We start from the raw sequence: 27,093 nt of genomic DNA, 5'->3' as shown, positions 1-27,093 counted from the left end.
TAAGGGCAGCCGTGGATGATCTCCACCATAGCCAAACATGCCAAATTTTAGTAGTCCGATGGCATGTTTAGTGTAGTATGATGGAGTAGCCGAACGATGTGCGTGCATTGACATAGTTGCATGAGTTTATAGATTTTAGATATGATAATTGAGGTGTCCAGATATGGATTGCATTATTTGAGACGTAACCGATTAGTGTTCGCGAACGCGCCTGAGCGTGTCCGCGGGCATTTTTCCGGATTTGAAAAGTCCGGCTGTAGATGATCTATCTATTGAAGTAGTAGTTTTATATCATCAAATATATATCATCTGTTGGAGTTAGCATTTTCAAATGTAAAAAACACTTTATGATATGAATTATACTTACAACACCTATTTTTACATCATCAGCGGCACAGCGAGAAATCGGCCACTTGGAGTGCAAAAACCCTACAGCTACAACATCCCAAACGCCTAGCGGTCAATCAGCCGCCGCCGCCGCCGCGACGCGATGCTCCATCTCCGGAAGCTCTTCCTCTCCGCATCTCATGTCCGCACACCCTCCCTCTCGCCCCTTTCCCCGCTCCACCGCCTCCTCGCCGCCACCGCACCCGCATCCCCAGAGCCGTTCGCCGTCGAGGACTACCTCGTCACCACCTGCGGCCTCTCCCGGCCCAAGGCGCGCAAGGCGTCCAAGAAGCTCGCCCACCTCAAGTCCCCCTCCAAGATCGACGCCGTCCTCGCCTTCCTCGCCGCGCTCGGCATCTCCCCCTCAGGCACCGCCGCCATCGTCGCCGCCGACCCGCAGTTCCTCTGCGCCGATGTGGAGCTGAACCTGGCCAAGCGCGTCGCCGAGCTCACGGTCCTCGGCCTCAAGCGCTCCCAGATCGCGCGTCTCATCCCGCTCGCCCGCGCCACCTTCCGCAGCTCCTCCCTCGGCCCCAACCTCGCCTTCTGGCTCCCGGTCTTCGGCTCCTTCGAGAAGCTCCTCGGGGCCATCAAGGTGAACGGCGGCATCCTCGGAGCGGACCTCGAGAAGGTCGCCAAGCCCAACCTGGCCATCCTCCAGCAATGCGGGATAAGTGTCCAAGAATTTTCAGATACATACCTTACCCGGGTGCTCACTCGGCTCCCCGAGTACGTCCAGAGTGCCGTGCTATACATCGATAAGCTTGGCGTGCCCCGGGATTCCCCAATGTTTCGCTATGCGATCATGGCGTTCGCGTTTCAGAGCCAGGAGAAAATTGACAGGAAAATGGGGATCCTTGAAATGCTTGGTTGGTCACAGGATGATGTGTTGACTGCTGTGAGGAAGATGCCGTGTATCCTCACTATGTCCGAGGAAAGGATGCAGACAGCTGTGAATTTCTTGACAAGGGATGTTGGGCTGGAGATACCCTATATAGCTCAAAGGCCAGTTCTGGTCATGTATAGCTATGAGCGCCGGTTGCTGCCACGGCATTCCTTGCTAAATATTCTCAACTCGAAGGATTTGCTTTATCCTGAGCTTGACTTCTATTCTATTGTTGCACTAACTGAGAAGAAGTTTCTGGACAAGTATGTGCATCCTTATGAGAAGAGTATTCCAGGCCTTGCTGCAACTTATGCATCTTACTGTGCTGAGAAGGTGCCGAATGAAGTTTCTACCTGAAAAGACAAGATGGAAAAAGAGACTCTGTGCATGCTTGGTCTGGGAGCATGTTGCTGGATTGTCGTGTTGGAATAACATTTTAAGGTTTGTCACCCCCTTGACCCATGTTTCGAATGTTCATCAGTTTGCTATGGGTGATACTGTGTAACACCGCCTAGTTAACGAATAGCAGAGCAACAAATGTGATCAGCATCTAGATAGACATGGATTGTGGAGTGCCATTTCCAGTGAACATGGTTGATTTATATGCAGTTAATTTGGCCTTAGGTTTACACAGCTAATGGATAAATTTTGAGATAGACTCGACTTCAATGCTTCTGGACCTGATGTCATATTAGATGTGGAACTGGTCTGCGGTGATGTGTTTATTTAACCATATTCTTATTGTTGTCGCTGTTAGTGATTCAAGTTCTTTTAGATACTTGCAATTGTTGAAATCATGGTTACCATATTCAGAATTTGCTTCTTTTGTGATTTGCCACCTCCCAGTTCGCTGGGTACATATTTGGTTTGTGAACCTAGTAATTTTTCTCCGCTGACTCTGATTCACTAACATATTATTTGACTCGTGAACCCAATTATATTGCTTTGTTCTTGCATGCTGATTCGTAATCCCAGTCATTTTGGTTTGACATAAAGAGAGACCATACCAGCATAGATACTAAGACGTAAGTACTGAAATACTAAGCTAAAGTGATGCTGGTTGCAAAATTTGCTAAATAAAATAATGAATGGACCGATAAACAACAAGGCCACGAGCTTAGATGTCGCTTTTAGAGTCTCAAAAGTTACAACTTCAGTAAATGTACCTTTTTACTTCTTTGCTTTTCCAGCCCATGAAAATTTGTGTTTATGAAGAGGCTGCAGCTATTGTTGTATCTTCTATCTCTTATTCATTGTCGAAAGCATGACAAGTATGATCATCATTGAGTACATCCTCCAGGTTCCTTGCATTTCATCTCTTGGTTGCAGTCCCTGCCTGGTTGTGCTCTTTCTTAGTTTTCAGTCTCAGTTTGCCACTTCATAAGAGAGCTTCCTTGTAACTTTTACAGCGAATCTTGATACAAGTTGCGGATTTGAATAAATAGAAGTTAGCTGTCTTTGCCTTCCATCGATTTTGTTGTCACATAATGAATGTACAAATACAATTTGATACCTTATTTCCGCTGTGCCAATGAAAAATATGATAAAAAAAAAGTTTTCTTTGGCATCTCCATTACGCCTGTAATGCTGCAACATGTTGAATTGAATGATATGGGGCACAAAGTCCAGAACTAGCGTGGGTGGAAAGGAAAATTCTTCCACAACCCATTTGTAGCTCATCTATAAAGAGGACTTCATAATGTGAAAAAAAAAACGATTAAATGCAAAGACAATGGGTAAGCTTATTTTTTTGCGGTGTTAGAAGGACAACGCCTCCTGTAAGTGTGAAGTTGACCCTGAAAATTCAAGCAGCGAAGAGCCAACTTCCATGCTTGAAGAGTTGCAATGCAGGAACCTTGAGTATGTAGTCAAGATGATGATTCGGGGTGGGCATATAAACCGATGACCAAAGTACCGAGCCGAACCGAGACCGAACCTAATGATGATGATGACGCTCATCATGCTTCAGATGATGAATGCACTTCTAAGCCTCCAAATTCTAAAATCCGAAATCTAGTCTCATTTCAATCTTTGAGCTACACTGATGCTGCATTGTCTTCATCGACCAGTGACCTCCTTTTTGCTAAGCTCATGGCCCAGTATTGTATTTTTGTTTTGCTCTTACATTTGTTCTCAGTCTTAAAACAATTGATTCTTTTGCACGCACCACTTGGTAGCCTGAAAGCAAGGAAATGGAGGAGCTTCTGAAAAACTATCGAGGTCGGGTGGCATAGCTTGGCACAAACTATCAAGGTCTTCTGATGGTTGATTCAATTTGCGCAGCAACGACGAGTTCAGACCAGGCGGTTCGTAGATTTAGTTTAGTGGGGGATGGCTGATGGAACATGGTGCTGATGCACATGTTGACTGGTATTTTACTGAACTTGTCTTGGTGACGAGCGAGACCTAAGCAATATTATCTCAACAAAATAGGTGATTCGCACTGACCTTTTCTCTCAACATATAAACATACCAACTCAAAACATAAATAAATAGACATACCACCTCAATATACAACCATACATGAGAAAACTCACTTCAATATGCAACCATGCATGGAAAAAGACTTCTGATTCAATTATGTTAGTTATAGTCAAACATATATTTAGCAACTATACAACAGACATATGTAATTTCAGTTTTAGTTCTCATATTGTTAATCCAAATATTCATGTTCCGTATGACATATCTCGATGAATTATACTGCAACCAATTCCCTCAGCAACACACAAGATATCATCTCCTCTGATCGTAACTTATTAGCGACGGCCCCAAGTATGCCGTAGTCTCCATCCAACCAGAAACACGTACAAGATGAGGTTTACAAGCAGTAAGAGAAGTGATCCCATGCCTAAGAGAAGTGGTCTTCATGCCTACATTTGTCCCCGTATATCAGACCTATCAACTAACCACCATTCAGGTCAGGTCTACGACCAGCCAAACTTGTAGTCGAGGATGTAAACCAAGACCAGCGACAGTGGGTACAGAAGGAAGGCGACGAAGCACGTCCACAGCGGGAACTTGGTCCGGAAGCTGGTGAAGAGGCCCATGATGATGCACACGAGGAAGATGACGAGCACCTCTGAAGAGAAGTCCCAAGTTAAGCCCCTGATGTAAACGAGAGCCAAGAACACGGCCAGGCAGAGCGTGTTGTTCATGGTCACTCCACCGTAGACCTGCAGTTGAAATGATGGCATCGCATGAAATTCCCTTTCTGGAACTTTTGAGAATACAAATACTGCGGTATGGCCAGATTTTTATGTTGCGAAGCTCCTGCCTTTCTTATTAAAAAAGATATTGCCATGCTATTTTTACAATGACATGCTGATGGAAAATAAAATAGAAATATTTCCAAAATAAGCAGAGCCACACTATTTTCATGTGGTCAGTCTTGTATACAACAGATATCCATGTACCCCGGAAAAAACATGTACCGCAAAAAACAGGAGTGACTTGTACATACTGATGCCGAAAATCATTCAATGAAATCAGATTTTGCACAAAGATCCGAGAGTGACCTATATGTAGTGATGCCAAAAATCATTCAATCAATCAGATTTCCCATACTGCCATTTGTGTAGAGTTTATTTTTGCCATTTTGAGTAGATTTGTTTTTTCATTTGAATAGAATTTTTAATCATCTAAAGTATGTTTTTACAAATATCTTCTAGTAAACCGCACTCAACAATTTGGACTCAAACCCTTGCTACCATCACGACATTCGTTTTTTGCTAAGGCTCAGTTTAAGCTTTCTTGTGACGTGATGTGTTCTGCTTACGTCTACAAGTGTTGATAAAATTCTATTACCATGTTCTGTAAATTAGACTAACGTTCGTACAGAATCTAACATCCACTGATATTCCTATCACATTTTGTCTCATATGTATCTGAACGGATAAATATTTGGTTGTAGCTTGACCAAGAAAAAAGAAGAATACAGCAAAATGCTCATATATCTAAAAGGGATTGCACAAATCAAACAAATATTTATTCACCGTACATCCTGTATCCACTTAAAAAAAGACTCACAAAATAAGGAAAAATAGAATCCATGGTAACAACAAAACACCAAGGAAGCCAAAGTCTACAGTATGTAAGAACTTCCAGTTCTTCGAAAAACTGTTTCTAATTTCTTCCACAGAATACCTTGCAATGTATATAAGGTTATCAAATAACTAGGTTAACAGTATAGGAGAAATAAAAACAAGCAAAATTTAGAGAAGGGAAAAAACCATTGAAACTAAGAAACCAATCAGAATAAAGGTATTTATATGACTGCTCCAGTAGTCAACAGTAAACACAAGGTATCCAACAGACATACCTCAGAGAATGTTAGAGACAAAGTGCGTTGCTTCTTTCGGCTGGCAAAGATAATTGCCGAGACAGCCTCACTGGAATTGGTAGCCAGTGGCATCGCAATGAAGGAAATGAAAAAAGATGGTATACTGGTAGCACTTGAAAAGTTGTGCACAGCATCAACAAGTGGGTCTGCAAATGCAGCTGCCATTGCAGTTCCGAGAAGCAAAAGTGAAATGGCCTTGAAGCATGTCCAGGTTGGATTTTCAATAGATTCACCATCATCTTCATGCTTGTCAAGCAGTGCATTATGTTCTTCCCCTGTTGTCTGCACAATTGTAGGATGACTCAGTTTATCTTTATGGACAAAACAACTGCGCAAATATGTGACTACAGACTTACAATGTGAAAATCCTCCATAAACTTTTTTGAGTAGGCACCAGAACCAGCAACAACACGCTTAGCTTCTTCCAGCCATCTAAGGACGCCATCAACGAATTCTCCCTTTTCAATGGAACTATTCCGAGACCTATCAAAGTCAGCCATGACTTGATCTGTAGCTAGGTTACTATCCAACTCAATATCTTCAAAATTCACACCAACGATGAAAGCCTGTAGTTCACCACGCCCTATCTTTCCATCATTGTCCAGATCAATTTTGTGAAATAACCTGCCAATTTTTACAGTATCATTTAGAAGATACTTTTTGGGATGAAAATATAGGTAAAAACGAATTGCAAACCAGTCATACTTCTCTATGACAGAAACATTTGGTGTGCCATCATCATCAATAAGGTGACCAAAAGTATGCATTTGAGCATGTTTCAGAAGCCCAGACATTACATGCTTCAGTCTTGAATATTCTAATTTCCTCCTCTGAATCCATGGCTGAAAGATCTGTTTGTGGAGTATGCAAGTATTGTTCAATGGGGCAATATAGATCAAAATAAGATGATAATAAATGCAAGTAGTGTGTGATTGCCCCCTGGAAAATTAGCAACACATAAATGAACACGTGCCACAAGATTTCAGCTCCTGACCAAATGAAATGCCTAGAGGAAAGTCAGATGGGTGGTAGAGAGGCATCATTTATTCTTGTTAAATTTCCTTACCTCCAAGATCTTGTAAAGTGTCTTGATAAAAAAATCATAACTTTTTCAGACGAAATGTACATAGCTATACTAGAGAGAAATGTACTATTAAAGCAGAAAAGGTGGGAAAGAGTACAGTTCATTTTCTCATGAGGTCAGTATATACCTGGTACAGGCAATAAGTAAGCAGAAGTAGCACTGCAACTATAAGCCCAAGCAGTAGAGTTAAGCGATGACCAGATTGGAGCTTCAGAATTTGCGGTATCTGAACAACGATAAAGGGGAGAATAGATATTGCCATGATTCTTGCTGCATAGCTGGTCTGCAAATCAGTGGAAACACCAGAGCCTAACAGCACAGATGTTATTTAGCAAAATATCAGAAGGGGTCTAATGGATCACGTATGTACTGATGCAAGCCAGCCATCATACTGATATATCAGGCCCAAAATTCATGTTTGTGATATAGAGGTAAAAAGAAATCAAAATTTCTTATACTGAGTGACTCAACAAGCGCCTATAGTTTCATGAAGTAACTCAAAATAGTTTCATTAAGTGTAAGCTGAAGTAGAGCCCCTATCTAAACTAGTGTAGTGATGTGGAGCATCACATTGTAACTAAATATACAAAGCTATTAGGTGGTAATATTGTTCAACGATTTGTTTGGAAGTCCAGATGTCAGGTGCACTTAATGACATTCAATTTCTTAGGTAGGACCCCCAGACTGGAATTTGAGAAATAACAACATACCAAAAAGACTGAAGGCTTTGGTATCTTGGGAATCGATTGTAGTTGAATTCTCTGACAGATCACATTTACCGACAATAACACAAGATCCCCAAAGTATGGTTAAAAGCATGATCGTCGACCCCGCCAGCAGGCCCATTCCAATCAAAACCTGACTTTGAGCAACCTCCTTAGTGCCAGAGAGGCCAGAAACTGAAATGCAAGAACAGACACATTATGCATTTTGCATCTACATATCACTCGAGTGTTCGTAAAAATGGGACAAAAAACATACTGTATTATAAAATTATTTGATGCTATGTCATTCCAAATAATGACTTCCTTGTATACTATGCATGTTCGCTGAAAGTAAAATATAGCATCCTTATAATGCATACTATTTTATTATATATTAAAGTTCATTTTGAAAAGGAGGATAACCCCCGTCCTCTGCATCAAGCAATGCACACAACCATCTTTATTATATTATATATTGCATATTAAAGTGACATTTTTTTCTTTGTCACATCCTTTGGTTTTGAAAAGAAAACATGTGGTTTATATTTAATATCTAAGCATTATGTTTTTATATAATATGCATATTGACATTTTTTGTATGTGTGTGTGTGGTGCAAATGGCGAAATATAGTTTGTCTAAATTACTTAGGTGATTAATAATCAATATACTTATGTACTTAAACCGAACACAGTGACATCAGTGGTGGCGCTTGGGGTATTCCTGGGAATTCCCTAGAATACCCAAGATTTTGGCCTATTTTTTCAATACATAGGAGTATGTTACATGGCCCAGGAGTTAATCCAGCCAACCTGAGAGAGAGGAGCGAGCGCTGTCTAGTTACGCGCGCGGCGAGCAAGCAGCCGAGGCGCCGAGCATCTCTCCCTCCCCTGTTTTCCGATTCCTAAACCTAGCGGCGGCGGCGATTCCAACTCCGTCCGGCCGTCTCCCTCCCCTCGGTCCCTCTCTTCCAATCCGGCCGGCCCTCTCCGTCCCCGCCTCCCCTCCAATCCGGCCGGCCCTCCCCCTCCGCCGGTCCGCCCCTCCCGGACTGCCCCGGACCGGCTCGGCCGCTTGGGGATCCAGCCTCCCCGGACCCTCTGCTACTGCTGCCTGCTGGCGCCCTCCACCTCCAGTCCTCTCCTCCACGGCTGCACCGCTGACCCCTCCTCTACTGACCACGGCACAGCTCCAGTGCTCCAGCAAGGTATTTTTTGCCCTCTGTGTAGCGACCTGGCCCAAAATTGGTCAAGTCCCTGTGTATTTGTACCATCCCGAGATCATGCTGGCACACACAGTACATTGATGAAAATATCAAAGTTCAATCACACCTGAGTTATTATACGATTCTCATATAGAGTCTTTATTACATCATAATAAATTCGGCCGAAGGCCAACTCATGAGAAAAAAAAACTAATGCGGAAGCGCAGACGATAAGAGAGTCCATCCGACTCCATAGGGCAATCACCGAGCGTGGATCGTAGCCTCACTCCTGGTCAGAAAACTCCTCTGCAACATAAGACGTTGCAGCCGTGTAGGTCAGCATTTTGAATATGCCGACAAGTCATAGAGAGAAAAAAAATTGCTAACACTATATGCAATTTTGGTTGTGGGGCTCTAAGTTTAAGTTTTACGAAAAGCAAAATTTTTCCTACAACAAAAGGACTTGCTTGCAATTAGTACAAAATATTGGTTGTTATTGAGATGGTTTCGCCAACCCGTGTCTCATACCCGAAATCATTAATAATCCATCAATTTATTAAGTTTGGTGTTGAGAGTTCTGAATAAGTCCAATTCCAGAGGCTCAGTTGTCCGTTACCGGGGACACGGCTAATCGATTAGATTTCCACTCAAACATAGTTTAATCTCGGATTACAAATCTCACGACTAATCGAAAACAATAACGGTCTAATCGGTCAACGATAAAATAAGAATAACATAGCGGTCATGACTAAACGTTCTCCTCAGATATCCTTGCATACTCCAGCGGTGCATCTTCCGGTGCGGCGTCCTCCGGTGGTGTGTCTCCTCTTGTTGCATCCTTCAGTGGAGCTCTCCTCGTAATCCTTATCATTGCTCACAAGGGGTCAATCGTCACCACTAGGAAAGAGGTCTTCTCCCAGGTCCATCTTCTCCTCCATTACGGCAACATAAGTCTTCAGTTTCTCGATTCTCTCCAGAAAATCCTTGACTTCCTCTTCATGCTCGTTGAAGTCGTCGCGGGCTTTATCCTCCAATTTCAGCTCACGGAAGATCAACCTCCTGAATACCTTCGGGCTTCTGCGTGACTGAACCTCCAGATTCCTGACATGAGTCTCCAGGTCTTGGACATCTGAGAGAGTGGAGTCATCATCCACAGTGCGTACGATATCTCCATTTCTAGCTCTGTGAGAAATCATGGCGAGGTCTGATGCGTCAAACTCGGCCCTGTAACTCGAGGATCCAAGTGAGAGCGGTAACTCGAAGTCGATGGGCTCTGCGAAGCTTCCGAAAGTCCTCCCTGGAATGTGCACACAATCCTATAGCGAGTGTCCGTCGGAAGTGCATTGGTAGACTTCTCGGTGATGGAGGGCAGAGCAATGTTCAGCTTCCTGATGATCTGAATCAGCTTCTTGCCGAAAGACATCGTCTCATCTGGCTGGCAAAACTCCGGCAGCAGAACTGGGGTGTACTCGACAGAGAAGGTATTCAGAGCACACGCTGACCGTAGTACGTAACCCCTAGGATCGAAAAGCCATATGAAGAAATTATTTTATTTTTTGTATTTTTCCCCATAATTCTCCCCTGTTCATTTCTGACTTCCCTCTGATTTCAACATTCTAGATGGCCGTGAGTACACCCCAGTTCTGCTGCCGGAGTTTTGCCAGCCAGATGAGACGATGCCTTTCGACAAGAAGCTGATTCAGATCGTCAGGAAGCTGAAGATTGCTCTGCCCTCCATCACCGGGAAGCCTACCAATGCACTTCGAACGGACACTCGCTATAGGATTGTGGTGCACATTCCAGGGAGGACTTTTCGAAGCTTCTCAGAGCCCATCAACTTTGAGTTTACCGCCCCCACTTGGATCCTCGGGAGAGACATGGCTATTCATCGTGCACTTGGACACCTCCGAGAAGAGTACAAGGCCGAGCTTAACGCATCAGACCTCGCCATGATTTCCTGCAGAGCTAGAAATGAAGATATCGTGCGCACTGTGGATGACGACTCCATTCTCTCATATGTCCAAGACCTGGAGACTCACGTCAGGAATCTGGAGGTTCAATCACGCCGAATGTAACATCCCAAAATTCTAAATTTTGGAATGTTATATAAAATAAATTATTATGGTTGTTTGTTTGATTGATTGACTGAAAGTGAGTGAAATTTGAAACTTTTGAAGTTGGATGAGAGGGAACGAAATGACTTTCCCAAACTTTCATCCTTGCATTTTATCTCAATGAATTCAAATTCATTTCAACACAAAACCCCAGAGTGAAGATGACATGACTTCTTCCATTTGAAATCCAAAGGGTTTTTGAAAAGATTTGAATTCCAGTTGGAAATATTTCAAATTCTAAAAAAAACTTTATGCAACTCAATGATTTTCATGAGAGAAGATAAAATGACTTCTTCAATTATATGAAATATGAGTTGGAAGTCAAAAAGAATCAAATTGAAAGTCATTTGAAAGTATTTTGAAACTCCCTTTCAAATTTGGAATTATTTGGATTTTATTCAAATTATTTTTCTCCTAAAAATAAATAAATGGAAATAAGGGTAAAATGATTCCCTTCAATGGAAAATTAGGAGAAAATAATTTTGAAATAATTTTGGTATTTTAAAAATGATTTTTGTTGGATTTTAATGCAACAGTAGCACTGTTTGCTTTATTTGATTTGTTGTGTATTTTATTTGAACCTGGAAAATAGTTCATGTTTTAGGAAATGTTTTTCTGAAAATTTTGATATATTATATGCCTATATACTTTTTATTATTATTTGTTGTTTCTTTTTATTTTGTTGTCTGTGAAAAGAATAAAAAGAAAATCCTCGAACAGTACCAGGCCGAAGCCCAGCACTGTTCCTCTCTCTCTCTTCCCGCACCGCACGGCCCACTGGCCTTTCAGCCCACAGCTGCGCGCACGCCCGAAACGCCTCCGCCTCGGTCGCCCGCTCCTCTCTCTCTCGCCCTTGTGCCACTGACCGCTGGGCCCCACTGCCCGATCGCCCTCGCCCGCCGTCTTCTTCCTCCCCACGCCAAGTCGCGCCGCCGCCGCCGGAATCCCGATCTTCTCGGGATCACGAATCCCCTCGCCCCCTCCTCCAAGAACTCCTCCCCCTATAAATACCCCTCTCCCTCGACCCGTTCCCCTCCTTTCCCCTCACCGAAACCCCTTGCCTCGCCCGTAATCTCTCGCCGGAGCCGAGCACCGCCACCGCACCATTGATGCCCTAGAGCCCGCCTCCGACCTCCCCGAGACCCGCAGCCACCACCATCGTGATCCCCTCCCTCGACTACACCTTCCCAACAACTCGCCTGAGCCGCAAAACCACCGGATTGCCATCGTCGTTGATCACCGACGCCATCCGCCGCCTCGAGCTCGCCGTCAACCACCTCCGACCATCTCCTCCGACTCCACGACCACCGTTGGACTCGTCGTCGCCCGCTACATCGCGCCGACCCCTCCACCTTCATCGCGGACGACCGGAGCGCCACCGCCACCGCCGCCGACGACCTCGTCGGAGACGCCACCACCGCTGTAAGCAACCTCCACCGTCCGATCTGTTATTGACGGCATAGATTAGATCTAACGAACGGTTACGTTTTTTTAATTAGATCGGTTTAGTTCCGGTTTGTTACGGTTTTTATTCGGTTTAGATCGGTTCAAGTCAAGTCGGTTTAGCCAACCGGTCTTTCTGTTTTAGCCCGTACACGTTTGTGTTATTTTACGACCGAGCGCTAGATAGTTCAGATCGCCCACCTCCCTGGCCCGATAGCAGTAGGCCACGTAGCTAGTGGCCGATTTTTTTTGTTTTGATTTTTCGTTTCTGTTTTAAAAACAGAATAGTTCTGATTCTATATTGCTTATAACTTTTATGTTTTAGATCCAAATTTAGTGTTTCTTTTTGCATTAGTTTTATGATTTCTTGAAGTTTCTGCTAGTGCAATTGGATTTCATATTTGAGTTGTTTAAAATTGAATTTGATGAAATTTGTTCAAATCACCAATTTGGTCGTATCTTGGGTTTTATAAAATATTTTTGATTGATTCTTTTTGCTACTGTTTTGTTATAGTTTTGTCTATCCAGTAGCATATAGTGATTTATTTTTAGTTTATTTTAAATTAATGTTTTAGCAAAACAGTACTGTTTTAGTTATAGTTTTGTTTTAAGTCTTTTCTTTATTGCTTTTATTAGTTTTAAATTATTTCTTTTTGTCACTCTTGAAAAATTTAGTTTAGTTTCTGTTAGTCAACAAAAGAAAATTTTGTTTTTGTTTTAAAAACTTATTTTACTTAGTTTTGTAGGAAAACTTGTTTAGGTCATAGTTAGTGTTTCATAAAAGCTTTTTATTTGTTTCTTTTTGCAAATAAAATTTTATGAAAAATACCTTCTGTTAAATTAGTTGTTTTACTTTGTATTTTCTGTTAATTTATTAGTTTAGTGTTTTAATTGTTGTTAATTTTTTACTTAGGACAAAACTGTTTTGTGTTATGTCTTGGAGTTTTCTTTAGTAGTTTTGTTGTGTAGTTTTCCTTTGTTTTTATTTGGTGTCCCTTGTTGATTTGCATTTTATTTGTTGGTTTTATTATGAGTGTTAGAATTGCTTGCTAGTATGTTTGCTTATATGAATGCTATGTTTGACTATATAGATTTTCAACAGAGTGACGAATAGTTCTACCAAGTCATTATTCTGAGAGCTTTGTTATCTTCATCAAGTAATACCAGGCAAGTTCACTTTGACCATGTTTTTCATACCTATGTTTTATTTGCATGTAGTAGCACCCTTTCAACAACCCTCCAGTAGTGATATTGAATTCTTGTAGTTGAGTAGTATGCATGAGGTAGGAACCCATCACCCTGTTACCAAGCCCGGGACGTTATTTATCTTAATGCTACGCTATAGTAGACGGGGTTTGGTATGAATGCTCGGGAGTGGTGTGAGAATGGAGGACTCTACGTCAATGACAACAAATTCATGATGGCATCGGCAAGGACTGCATCTTCAGGACTTCAAGACTTCTTCGAGACTCGAGACAAGAATTCAATACACACTACTGGGTGAAGGACGGTTGACGGGCACCCTGGAGAAACCAGTGGATGGCCGGGATGCATGGAGAAGCGCCATGACATCTTGCGGAAAGCTTCACCCAGACTCAAAGAGACAGAAGAATACTTCATGCCCGGAAGCTTACCTGTGCAACCGCAAGTCACTATGGGCTCTGGCTTGGTTGACCTTAGTTGTGACTCTGGCTGGGACGGTGCTAGCAGATGTAGAACTACGGTAGGATTGGATGAGCACCGGACGGTGGTCAGAGGAACTCTTTGGAAGACCATGTTTCGGTCATCTTGTTCTCAAACACCCTGAAGTGCGAGAACGTAAAAAGAGGGATCGAATCTTGCGGGTAAAGTGTACAAACCTCTGCAGAGGGTTTAAACCTAATCGATTAGCCGTGTCCCCGGTTACGGACAATTTGAGCCTCTGGACTTGGATTTATCTCGGAACTCTCAACACCGGACTGATAACATAATTGTGGGCAACTTATGATGATTTGGGCCATGAGACATCGGTTGCCGGAACCATGTCATGATAGGAAACTCCGTAGTATAGACTCCTGAATTTCTTTGATGTAGGGAAAATAAAACCAGCTTTTATGCAAAACAAAACTTAGATACAGAGCCACAAAGCCATATTGCATATAGTATAGTTTTATCATCTGTTTTCTCATGTTGTGATCTTGCCGGTACATTCAATGTACTGACCTACACGGCTGCAACGTATCATGTTGCAGATACTTTCTTCCAACGAGTAAGAGTACGGTACAGGGTTACGGTCTACACTCAACCTGCCGATGGCGTTGATGGGACTCCACACCCGACTATTTGTTTCCGCTGTGACTTATGAGGTATATATCAGTTTTTACGTTATTTATACATGTGATTGCACTTTGATATATACATTGATGTACTGTGTGTGCCAGCATACTGATCCAGGGATGGCACAGAAACACAGAGACTTGACCGTCTGAGGTCGGGTCGCTACAGATATGGTATCAGAGCACATGTTGACTGTAGGACGTGACCCTAGAAATCGGAAAGCCCCTAGGATAGGAAATCTCTAAAACTTTATTTTCAAAAGAATCCATTACTTCTCATCTTTTCTGATTTTAACAAATATCTTCACTTACCTCAAATAGTTAGAATATACCCTTTCCCTTTTGACCACACGGAGGATCAACTGAAGCCGCTCCAAGAAGGACAAGATATCGGACAACCGATGACCTCTTCAGAGTAAAGAAGATTTCATGATACATTTCGAAGAAAGAAGCTACACTAGTTGAAGACTGCGAAGACTTGAAGAATTTGGAGAATCTGAAGAATTATTTGACCTTTAGAAGACCAAATCCCTGTTATATACTTACGTTAGATGCAACGATTTGTGAGCTGTCAGTTGTGTGATGTTTCTCGACAACCACAAATAAAATCCATTTTTCAAAATTATTGTTTGTGTTGTGTGTATCTATCTCTATCTCTCTTATCTCACCCCAAAGCCCTTGGACCCAATAGATGAGGAAGGAAGATGGACTGGTATTCTCTGGACCGATGATTCAGTTGGACGCAGAGCTATGGATTCAAAACATGGAGGATCACTTCAGGAAAAATTTGATTGCAAGGAAGTATGAGGTTCAATATGCTCTTTGGTACTTTATAGAAAGTGCTGCAACCTGGTGGAAAATGCATCATGCCATACAGGGATGTAATGGAGCAAGAATTTGGGAGGAATTCAAGAAGACTCTGTTAAGATCCCGTCTCATTCGGAAGAACGATGATAACCCGAAGAAGAAACCTTGTGCTTGCAAGATTTGCGGAGAAATAGGACACACCCAGGAGGAACACAAGGATGGATGCCCTCATTGTGAGGAGAATCACCCAACCGAAGAGTGCCCGACTGGGCAAGTTACTTGTTTCCTGTGTGAAGGAACTACACACTACCCTGGTCAGTGTCATATTTACCCCAAGGTACAAGAAATTACCAAGCAGCAGAAGAAAGCAATGAAAGAAGCCCTCAGGAAAAGTTTGAAAGAACCTGTGATGAAGGAAGATGTTGACGACCCTAATGGAGAAGGCCTAAACAGATTTTACTCCAATGCCTGCTATTCATGTGGGAAAGAAGGACATTTTTCACTGTATTGCACGAAGCAAAGCCAAGGGTATCTGGGAGACATCCCGACAGCAGAAATGAAGTTTGACCCTCAGGAAATAGAAGCTCTGATCATTACAGAGAAATCCAGGAAGAGAAAACGAAGGCAACCCCAGAACAACCCAACTTCTGCAAAGAAGGACCTGAGTCATATCATTTGTTACAGGTGCAAGGATTTAGGTCATTACGCTAGTCAATGTCCAGAAAAGAAGCCAAGAATCCAAGGAGCCTACATAATCACAAAGAAGCCCCGAGACATGTCGGAAGTCATTTGTTTTCGCTGCAAGGAAGCAGGACATTTTGCTAGGGAATGTTCAAATCAGAAGAAAGCTGGAGCTGAGTAGTTGAGATTTTGATATGGATAATAAGAGTGGTAGAAAGCAATCCTATTTTCATAAGTTCGATGAGTTGAGTTATGTAATGGGTGCTCAGAGATTGTAATGAATTCATGAAATCAATAAAGTTAATGTGTTATGATTTCATATGTTGTATTATGTGAGTTTTTACCCTATGAACAAAGATTTTGGACCAGTTTCGAGGATATGAGAAATATGGTCTATGGATGGATTTGTGAATTTCATTTAAGGGTGGTAGTACCCTGTGAAGAACACTTGACCCATGGAAAGGATAATGATATTTCAGGGAGTGAAGTTTGGACAAAATAGGTATGAGTTTTGTTTCGATATGTTGGTTACCCCAAGAATATGAAGGAATGAAGCAATATTGGAATTTAAGGAGGTGTAATGTTGGAATATGGAACAATTGTAACTCCAAGGATGAGTTGTACAAGTGTTGAAGTGGGCCATAACCCACAGGCCCAGGGTTTGAAAAGGAACAGACATAACTTTGATGAAGGAAGAAAATTGGAAGAAGCTATGATTCCATCAGCAGACATTTCCTTAGGAGGTTACGAAAACCCAAGAGTTGTGAAGAACGATAGATGTTTCATTCAGCTTGCAGAATCAATGGAATTATCCGAACTAAGTTCGTTGACAAGAGAAATTCTGCAATGCTTGTGAGGATGCCCAAGTGTTAGACTACGTGATTCACTGTCTGCGTATGTAGTAATGGTTCAAGTACGGGGTGGATTGGCCCCCATACCGGAGACTTCTATCATGAACTATCATATGTTGATGGAAAATCAGAGAGACTTGAAAACCTTAGAAGAGTGTCGGCGCGATAAGCCATAAAACCATAGAATGGTAGGACGATGGAACCCTTTACAGGCAACCGTTGCCAATCGTAGGATATACGGTGAGATTCAACCCCGGCCATTTTCCTGCAGGAGAAGCCATAAATTGTTGACCGCCAGGAGGTTCCGATAGTTTCTTAGTATTGACGACAGACATGTCAGATATGAAGATCCACTCTTCGGAAGAACCTCATCAGGATTGAGAGGACACGAGATTTTGAGAAAAGTCATGCCCCGACCGGAAGAGCACCACTGAAAGAGTTATCCCGAAGAATATGAGAAGACCGACACCATCAACCCAAAGGATGGAGTACATGAATTTTGTCAGAACCATAGCCTTGCTTTTAAGTGTGGTAGCACCCCAGACCTCTCTAGTCGAAGGATTTGCTGGAAGACCTCCAAACCCCAACCTTTTCTTGCTAGCCGCTTCGAATCTCGAGGACGAGATTCATTTTAAGTGTGGTAGGTTTGTAACATCCCAAAATTCTAAATTTTGGATTGTTATATAAAATAAATTATTATGATTGTTTGTTTGATTGATTGACTGAAAGTGAGTGAAATTTGAAACTTTTGAAGTTGGATGAGAGGGAACGAAATGACTTTCCCAAACTTTCATCCTTGCATTTTATCTCAATGAATTCAAATTCATTTCAACACAAAACCCCAGAGTGAAGATGACATGACTTCTTCCATTTGAAATCCAAAGGGTTTTTGAAAAGATTTGAATTCCAGTTGGAAATATTTCAAATTCTAAAAAAAACTGTATGCAACTCAATGATTTTCATGAGAGAAGATAAAATGACTTCTTCAATTATATGAAATATGAGTTGGAAGTCAAAAAGAATCAAATTGAAAGTCATTTGAAAGTATTTTGAAACTCCCTTTCAAATTTGGAATTATTTGGATTTTATTCAAATTATTTTTCTCCTAAAAATAAATAAATGGAAATAAGGGTAAAATGATTCCCTTCAATGGAAAATTAGGAGAAAATAATTTTGAAATAATTTTGGTATTTTAAAAATGATTTTTGTTGGATTTTAATGCAACAGTAGCACTGTTTGCTTTATTTGATTTTTTGTGTATTTTATTTGAACCTGGAAAATAGTTCATGTTTTAGGAAATGTTTTTCTGAAAATTTTGATATATTATATGCCTATATACTTTTTATTATTATTTGTTGTTTCTTTTTATTTTGTTGTTTGTGAAAAGAATAAAAAGAAAATCCTCGAACAGTACCAGGCCGAAGCCCAGCACTGTTCCTCTCTCTCTCTCTTCCCGCACCGCACGGCCCACTGGCCTTTCAGCCCACAGCTGCGCGCACGCCCGAAACGCCTCCGCCTCGGTCGCCCGCTCCTCTCTCTCTCGCCCTTGTGCCACTGACCGCTGGGCCCCACTGCCCGATCGCCCTCGCCCGCCGTCTTCTTCCTCCCCACGCCAAGTCGCGCCGCCGCCGCCGGAATCCCGATCTTCTCGGGATCACGAATCCCCTCGCCCCCTCCTCCAAGAACTCCTCCCCCTATAAATACCCCTCTCCCTCGACCCGTTCCCCTCCTTTCCCCTCACCGAAACCCCTTGCCTCGCCCGTAATCTCTCGCCGGAGCCGAGCACCGCCACCGCACCATTGATGCCCTAGAGCCCGCCTCCGACCTCCCCGAGACCCGCAGCCACCACCATCGTGATCCCCTCCCTCGACTACACCTTCCCAACAACTCGCCTGAGCCGCAAAACCACCGGATTGCCATCGTCGTTGATCACCGACGCCATCCGCCGCCTCGAGCTCGCCGTCAACCACCTCCGACCATCTCCTCCGACTCCACGACCACCGTTGGACTCGTCGTCGCCCGCTACATCGCGCCGACCCCTCCACCTTCATCGCGGACGACCGGAGCGCCACCGCCACCGACGTCCGAGCCGCCACCGCCGACGACGACCTCGTCGGAGACGCCACCACCGCTGTAAGCAACCTCCACCGTCCGATCTGTTATTGACGGCATAGATTAGATCTAACGAACGGTTACGTTTTTTTTAATTAGATCGGTTTAGTTCCGGTTTGTTACGGTTTTTATTCGGTTTAGATCGGTTCAAGTCTAGTCGGTTTAGCCAACCGGTCTTTCTGTTTTAGCCCGTACACGTTTGTGTTATTTTACGACCGAGCGCTAGATAGTTCAGATCGCCCACCTCCCTGGCCCGATAGCAGTAGGCCACGTAGCTAGTGGCCGATTTTTTTTGTTTTGATTTTTCGTTTCTGTTTTAAAAACAGAATAGTTCTGATTCTATATTGCTTATAACTTTTATGTTTTAGATCCAAATTTAGTGTTTCTTTTTGCATTAGTTTTATGATTTCTTGAAGTTTCTGCTAGTGCAATTGGATTTCATATTTGAGTTGTTTAAAATTGAATTTGATGAAATTTGTTCAAATCACCAATTTGGTCGTATCTTGGGTTTTATAAAATATTTTTGATTGATTCTTTTTGCTACTGTTTTGTTATAGTTTTGTCTATCCAGTAGCATATAGTGATTTATTTTTAGTTTATTTTAAATTAATGTTTTAGCAAAACAGTACTGTTTTAGTTATAGTTTTGTTTTAAGTCTTTTCTTTATTGCTTTTATTAGTTTTAAATTATTTCTTTTTGTCACTCTTGAAAAATTTAGTTTAGTTTCTGTTAGTCAACAAAAGAAAATTTTGTTTTTGTTTTAAAAACTTATTTTACTTAGTTTTGTAGGAAAACTTGTTTAGGTCATAGTTAGTGTTTCATAAAAGCTTTTTATTTGTTTCTTTTTGCAAATAAAATTTTATGAAAAATACCTTCTGTTAAATTAGTTGTTTTACTTTGTATTTTCTGTTAATTTATTAGTTTAGTGTTTTAATTGTTGTTAATTTTTTACTTAGGACAAAACTGTTTTGTGTTATGTCTTGGAGTTTTCTTTAGTAGTTTTGTTGTGTAGTTTTCCTTTGTTTTTATTTGGTGTCCCTTGTTGATTTGCATTTTATTTGTTGGTTTTATTATGAGTGTTAGAATTGCTTGCTAGTATGTTTGCTTATATGAATGCTATGTTTGACTATATAGATTTTCAACAGAGTGACGAATAGTTCTACCAAGTCATTATTCTGAGAGCTTTGTTATCTTCATCAAGTAATACCAGGCAAGTTCACTTTGACCATGTTTTTCATACCTATGTTTTATTTGCATGTAGTAGCACCCTTTCAACAACCCTCCAGTAGTGATATTGAATTCTTGTAGTTGAGTAGTATGCATGAGGTAGGAACCCATCACCCTGTTACCAAGCCCGGGACGTTATTTATCTTAATGCTACGCTATAGTAGACGGGGTTTGGTATGAATGCTCGGGAGTGGTGTGAGAATGGAGGACTCTACGTCAATGACAACAAATTCATGATGGCATCGGCAAGGACTGCATCTTCAGGACTTCAAGACTTCTTCGAGACTCGAGACAAGAATTCAATACACACTACTGGGTGAAGGACGGTTGACGGGCACCCTGGAGAAACCAGTGGATGGCCGGGATGCATGGAGAAGCGCCATGACATCTTGCGGAAAGCTTCACCCAGACTCAAAGAGACAGAAGAATACTTCATGCCCGGAAGCTTACCTGTGCAACCGCAAGTCACTATGGGCTCTGGCTTGGTTGACCTTAGTTGTGACTCTGGCTGGGACGGTGCTAGCAGATGTAGAACTACGGTAGGATTGGATGAGCACCGGACGGTGGTCAGAGGAACTCTTTGGAAGACCATGTTTCGGTCATCTTGTTCTCAAACACCCTGAAGTGCGAGAACGTAAAAAGAGGGATCGAATCTTGCGGGTAAAGTGTACAAACCTCTGCAGAGGGTTTAAACCTAATCGATTAGCCGTGTCCCCGGTTACGGACAATTTGAGCCTCTGGACTTGGATTTATCTCGGAACTCTCAACACCGGACTGATAACATAATTGTGGGCAACTTATGATGATTTGGGCCATGAGACATCGGTTGCCGGAACCATGTCATGATAGGAAACTCCGTAGTATAGACTCCTGAATTTCTTTGATGTAGGGAAAATAAAACCAGCTTTTATGCAAAACAAAACTTAGATACAGAGCCACAAAGCCATATTGCATATAGTATAGTTTTATCATCTGTTTTCTCATGTTGTGATCTTGCCGGTACATTCAATGTACTGACCTACACGGCTGCAACGTATCATGTTGCAGATACTTTCTTCCAACGAGTAAGAGTACGGTACAGGGTTACGGTCTACACTCAACCTGCCGATGGCGTTGATGGGACTCCACACCCGACTATTTGTTTCCGCTGTGACTTATGAGGTATATATCAGTTTTACGTTATTTATACATGTGATTGCACTTTGATATATACATTGATGTACTGTGTGTGCCAGCATACTGATCCAGGGATGGCACAGAAACACAGAGACTTGACCGTCTGAGGTCGGGTCACTACACCGAAGCTCGAAGGTATTCAGGAGGTTGATCTTCCGTGAGCTGAAATTGGAGGATAAAGCTCGCGACGACTTCAACGAGCATGAAGAGGAAGTCAAGGATTTTCTGGAGAGAATCGAGGAACTGAAGATTTATGTTGCCGTAATGGAGGAGAAGATGGACCTGGGAGAAGTTCTCTTTCCTAGTGGTGACGATTGACCCATTGTGAGCAATGATAAGGATTACGAGGAGAACTCCACTGAAGGACGCAACAAGAGGAGACACACCACCGGAGGACGCCGCACCGGAAGACGCACCGCTGGAGGACGCAAGGATATCTGAGGAGAACGTTTAGTCATGACCGCCATGTTATTCTTATTTTATCATTGATCGACTAGGCCGTTATTGTTTTTGATTAGTCGTGAGATTTATAATCCCAGATTGTACTATGTTTGAGTGGAAATCTAATAGATTAGCCGTGTCCCCAGTTACGGACAACTAAGCCTCTGGAATTGGACTTATTCAGAACTCTGAACACCAAACTTAATAAATTAATGGTTATTAATGATTTCGGGTATGAGACACGGGTTGGCGGAACCATCTCAATAACAACCAATATTTTATAGTAATTGCAAGCAAGTCCTTTTGTTGTAGGGAAAAATTTGCTTTTCGCGAAAACTTAAACTTAGAGCCCCACAGCCAAAATTGCATATAGTGTTAGCAATTTATTATTTTTTCTCTCTATGACTTGCCGGTATATTCAAAATGCTGACCTACACGGCTGCAACGCAACGTCTAATGTTACAGAGGAGTTTTCCAACCAGGAGTGAGGCTACGATCCACGCTCGGTGATTGCCCTATGAAGTCGGATGGACTCGCTTATCGTCTACGCTTTCGCATTATTTTTTTCTCATTTGGCCTTCGGCCGAATTTATTCTGATGTAATAGAGACTCTATAAGAATCGTGTAATAAATCAGGTGTGATTGAACTTTGATGTTTTCATCAATGTACTGTGTGTGCCAGCATGATCTTGTGATGGTACAGATACACAGAGACTTGACCGATTTTGGGTCGAGTCGCTACACTCTGTTTATTTAAGAAATCTAAAGATTTGTTATAAATGCCACTGCCTATGATTGCTAAGGAGTAGAAGCCATTCACTGATTGTTTGTAAACTGAAATTGAACTAAATGGACATTGAAGTTTCAAGAAGAAGAATGTTTATGTGATGGATTTGATGATTCAGTCAAAAAAGAATGAACAATATTATATTGTCTACAAACTTCTTAAGTTGGTGCTCATTTTTCCGGTAGCCACTGCTAGTGTTGAGAGGGTATTTTCCTCGATGAAATATGTGAAGAATTCGCTAAGAAACAAAATGGATAATGAATATTTGAACAATTGCTTGGTTACATTTGTTCAAAGAGAAATTCTTCAAGCAAGTGAAAGATGAGGATGTCATCAATCTCTTCCAAAAAGGGGATCGTAAAGTCATATTGTAATTTCCTTTGCTATTTGTAATCTTCCTTAATTGTTAGAGATATTGCCACAGTGATATTTTGCTACTTTTATCGATGTATGGTCATTGAGTCATTGATATTGCCATCTTATTGTACATTTGTTGTTCTATTTTATTGCTTTGGCCAAAAAAATTTGACAGGAATAGCCAGTAGCAAATTCCTGGCTCCGCCACTGAGTGACATTATTAATTTCCAGCAAAAAAAAGAAAGAAAAGAATGCACACATTAACAGAACAAAATAAACACTACACGTTGCTCCTTTGTGTTAACAGATTGATTAGTAAAACATTAATTAGGGACTTTTATCTTTCCTTATTTACCATCAAGATTTAAGGAAACTATAATCATTTTCCTAATTACCTGCAAAAATAATACTAATCTCTTTCCTATTTTGTAGGAGTAAAATGTCCACAATAGCCCTGCACGATCATGGACAATTGGACATTATCTTAATTAGTAGAGGTAATATAATACTACTAGTATTAGCCAGTGGATGATAAACATTTGATGGTTCCTATCGATTGAGAGCATCCAACGATGAAACGAGCCGAAAACTAAAAGACAGTCATCAGACAGACACAGCGAAGCGAGGAGATGAACAGAGTTTTTTTTTTTGAAAGGAACAGATTATTTTTTTGAAAAAAAAAGAAGGAGATGAACAGAGTTCACGGGAAGAAAGAAGAACGAAACGAACCGAGGATTAGCAAGGCGTCTGGCAGCGCGCCGAGGATGGGGAGGAAGAGGCCGCCGACGATCCCCGGGCCGAGGATCTCGAGCAGCAGCTCGCTGCCGGCGGAGAGGTAGGTGGCGGACTTGAACATGAGGAAGCCGTAGGCCAGCGCGAGGAAGAGGTTGCCCCCCGCCGTCTCCGTGCACGGCAGGAAGCCGTAGGTCATCTCGCACCCGCCCTCCTCCGCCTCCCCGACCGGCCGCCCCGCCGACGGGAGGCGGAGCACGGTGGCGTCGGACGCGCTCCCCTGCCCAGGGAGACCGTCGGAGGCGAGCAGGCGGCCATGGGCCGAGACGGCGCCGACGACGATGACGGCGAGGAGGAGGACGACGACGAGGGTGCGTGGCGGCGGCGGCGGCGGCATCGGGTGAGGGAGGGCTGGCGAGAGTGGGAAGGAATAATGGCGGCCGCGGCGTGGCACAAGTGGTGGGGCAGAGTATGGTGCGGCTCGGATGCTTGGGCTGTGCCGGCCGGGGTTAAAGGCCGCGCCGGCGCGCACGTAACGGCGGCTACGTCGATACGCTTCGCGAATGCGGGCAGGTGGCACGTGGCTCGTGGCTGCGGAATTTAGGCCGGGCAGACGGAATTTGTGTTATGGAAAGAGCGCATAATATGTGGGGTCCGAGAGGGCTGCTCGGATAAAGAAAAATATAAAATCGAGATTAGGATATGGGGGGACGGCAGGCAGGAAGGAACGCCCGCGGCGCCGGGGCAGGTGTGGAGCCTAGCCTCTTCTTCGCTTTTTCTTTTGCTGTTGCCATGCTCATGCCTCTTCGTTCACTTTTTGAGGCTACGAGAGGAGGTGAGATGCAATGGAAAGCCGGCACCTCTCGTTTTCTCTCGAAGCTACGTGAGGCCGCTGGACGTTATCTTCGGGCGCTGTCAGCGTTACACGATGATAATAACTAGGGACTTGGATATGGCGCCCTTGCACATATGATTTGGCTGAAGAGACCAAAATAATTACTTCTACACGTGGGTTACCTAACTATAAAACGATTCCTGATGTCTTTCAAGCCTAATCTTTTTTTTTAGATACAATCCGATCTATGTTCTCTCTATATGTGGGCAATCTATGTTCCTCGTCACTAGACTAACTGGAATATGGCTATAGTGGACACAAGTTTATATGTTGGGCATTGTTGCCAGTGAGGTGATTCACTGCATTGCATTTATCGGCTCGTGTGGATGGACTCCTCTTCATTTTTAGCACATGCAACTCGCTTGTATAAGTCATGATTTACCATCTCCAACCATTATCGTACCATCTTTTTATGAATGCCGTCGGCTCACATGCATTTGATATGAATGCAAGACGATTATCATGTGCTAGACCTGGGAAAAATCAACATACAAAGGATACGTCGCCGGGCCTCATCAAACAGCTTGTACATTCTCAAAATGAGTAACAGTAAATTATTCAATTTAACTACAACTTCTGCATTTTACGAGTGATACTTTTGTGTATCTTTGTATATGAATTCATAAGGCTTATGGTGTCATGAAGTACTTATCATTATTATTTTTCTCGAATACGCATAGCAAGCGTATCATGTATTAAAGGGAGAAAAAGGGGTACAAGAGCCCTCTGTCGAGGGCATTACAACACACACCGTCTTCATTGTACTCTATTCCTAGGTCTACGTCTCATTCGATGTCCACATGTGTATCCGCCCAAAGAAATGCTCCAAATCGGACCTTAGGAGGCACGCCATCTTCCAAGCTCTACCCCCGCTAAGAACCTTGCCTAGTAGTCTTGTAAGGGCTGGTGACTCACCATCGAACACTTATCATTATGTGAAAATTTCATTAACCATAGCAAGCCAGGAATGCACACGCCGCTGGGACAGGTGTGCAGCAGGCAGGCGGAGACGCTTCTTCGTTCACTCACTCATTTTTCTCTTTCCTTTTTGTCATGCCTCTTCGTTCACTTTTTGAGGCATCACAGGAGGCGAAGTGTAATCAAGAGCCAGCACCTCTCATTTCCTCTCAAAGTTACATGAGGCTGTCAGACGTTATCTTTGGGCTCCTTTTCTTGAGAGCGAGAATCTTTGGGCTTTGTTGGCGTTACATCATGATGATAACCAGGGACTAGGATATGGCGCCCTTGCATATGTGATTTGGCTGAAGAGACCAAAATAATTACTTCTACACGTGGGTTACCCAATTATAAAATGATTCCCGATGCCTTTCAAGCCTAATCTCATTGACATACAATCTGATCTCTGTTCTCTCTATGTGTGGGCGGTCTATGTTCCTCGTCGCTGGACTAACTGGAATATGCCTATAGTGGACATAAGTTTATATGTTGGGCATTGTTGCCACTGCATTGCATTTATCGGCTTGTGTGGATGGACTTCTCCTCATTTTCAACACATGCAATTCGCTTCTATAAGTCATGATTTACTATCCCCAACCATTATTGTACCATATTTTATGAATGTCGTTGGCTCACATGCATTTGATATGAATGCAAGACAATTATCGTGTGCTAGACCTGGGAAAAATTCACATACCAACTTACCAAAGCTATGTCACCTGCCCTCATCAAAAAGCTTGTACATTTTTCGTACCATCTCAAAATGTGTAACAGTAAATTGTTCGATTTAACTACCAATTTCTGCATTTTACGGGTGATACTTTTGTGTATCTTTGTATATGAACTCGTAAGGCTTATGGTGTCACAAAGTACTTATCATTATGTGAACATTTCATTAATCATACACAAACTTAATTTCTTCCAAGTAATCACGTGTCTATTGTATAGTCCAAGATCTATACTGAAATTGTATTAACTTCCATTGTTTTCAGAAATAATTTATCTTTATGTTGGAGTTATTTCTGGTTTTAGCTATCTATGGATCTCTTAGGTTGTTGGTTTTATAATGTAGGATTGTCCAAAGTCTCAATAGTTCAATGCGTTTGTACATGTCTCGTTTCGTATGGAGTTTTAGGATCCCGGTCAACAAAGATTTTTCGTGGAATCTCATACATGGAAGATTGAGGCACACAATTACAGGTCTAAGGGTATATTTGAGCATATATCACTATATACATTGCTCCCTTGAGATATACTTTTGTGCCTATCAGACTTAAGATATCTAGAAGCTAAAGACGGTGAGGATATATATTCTCTTACATTTGATGATCAAGAATATATTAAATAACAATGCTACTAATAAATCTCGTGCTCAACTCTAGTATGTCAACCTAGAGCCACCTGAAATGTGGCGCAACTATGATTAATGTAGGAACGTCAAGGAAACCTTTTGGAGTTCAAGATGGGGGGGTGGATGCCATGGACATCGCTAGCATCCTTGAGTCCCAAAATGTCATCTGGTTGCTTGCTAAAATCATGGTGGCACCGAGGGATATGTTGCCTAACCTGAAGGGACTAAACTACTTGCACAAA

At 42.4% G+C, this 27,093-nt stretch overlaps 3 protein-coding genes across 4 annotated transcripts; 2 read left to right on the top strand and 1 right to left on the bottom strand.

Moving 5' to 3' along the window:
- Positions 1-412: 412 nt before the first annotated feature.
- LOC109764377 (transcription termination factor MTERF8, chloroplastic) lies at positions 413-2,029 on the top strand. The gene has a single exon (XM_020323217.3). It carries the CDS (start codon positions 491-493, stop codon positions 1,628-1,630), a length of 1,140 nt encoding a protein of 379 aa, XP_020178806.1. The 5' UTR covers positions 413-490; the 3' UTR covers positions 1,631-2,029.
- Positions 2,030-3,901: 1,872 nt separating this feature from the next.
- LOC109764376 (sodium/calcium exchanger NCL2) lies at positions 3,902-24,440 on the bottom strand. 2 transcript variants are annotated; one of them, XM_020323216.4, is made up of 7 exons: positions 23,646-24,440; positions 7,410-7,598; positions 6,827-7,008; positions 6,321-6,466; positions 5,972-6,239; positions 5,595-5,897; positions 3,902-4,449 (listed from the first exon to the last, which is right to left on the bottom strand). In XM_020323216.4, exons 1-7 carry the CDS (start codon positions 24,043-24,045, stop codon positions 4,201-4,203), a joined length of 1,737 nt encoding a protein of 578 aa, XP_020178805.1. In that variant the 5' UTR covers positions 24,046-24,440; the 3' UTR covers positions 3,902-4,200. The 2 variants fall into 2 exon arrangements, with proteins under 2 accessions (XP_020178805.1, XP_020178804.1); XM_020323215.4 differs by having other exon boundaries at positions 5,972-6,466.
- On the top strand, positions 8,246-22,391 carry LOC120969969 (uncharacterized). Its single transcript, XM_040397331.3, has 3 exons — positions 8,246-8,608; positions 10,226-10,676; positions 21,460-22,391. The coding sequence occupies exons 2-3, from the start codon at positions 10,282-10,284 to the stop codon at positions 21,647-21,649; spliced, it is 585 nt and encodes a 194-aa protein (XP_040253265.1). The 5' UTR covers positions 8,246-8,608; positions 10,226-10,281; the 3' UTR covers positions 21,650-22,391.
- Positions 24,441-27,093: the final 2,653 nt, after the last annotated feature.

Source organism: Aegilops tauschii, chromosome 7 (genome assembly GCF_002575655.3).
Source record: "Aegilops tauschii subsp. strangulata cultivar AL8/78 chromosome 7, Aet v6.0, whole genome shotgun sequence".
NCBI classification, from domain to species: Eukaryota; Viridiplantae; Streptophyta; class Magnoliopsida; order Poales; family Poaceae; genus Aegilops; species Aegilops tauschii.
This window is presented reverse-complemented; position numbering and strand designations above follow the sequence as displayed.

Excerpts from the sequence above, each read along its gene's own strand:
- LOC109764377 (XM_020323217.3), top strand. The coding sequence starts at position 491 with ATGCTCCATCTCCGGAAGCTCTTCCTCTCCGCATCTCATGTCCGCACA.
- LOC120969969 (XM_040397331.3), top strand. The coding sequence starts at position 10,282 with ATGCCTTTCGACAAGAAGCTGATTCAGATCGTCAGGAAGCTGAAGATT. Across the intron at positions 10,677-21,459 it reads GAGGTTCAATCACGCCGAAT|CTCGAAGGTATTCAGGAGGT; the intron begins GTAACATCCCAA and ends ACTACACCGAAG.
- LOC109764376 (XM_020323215.4), bottom strand. The coding sequence starts at position 24,045 with ATGCCGCCGCCGCCGCCGCCACGCACCCTCGTCGTCGTCCTCCTCCTC. Across the intron at positions 7,599-23,645 it reads AGACGCCTTGCTAATCCTCG|TTTCTGGCCTCTCTGGCACT; the intron begins GTTCGTTTCGTT and ends CTTGCATTTCAG. Across the intron at positions 5,898-5,971 it reads TTATGGAGGATTTTCACATT|ACAACAGGGGAAGAACATAA; the intron begins GTAAGTCTGTAG and ends ACAATTGTGCAG.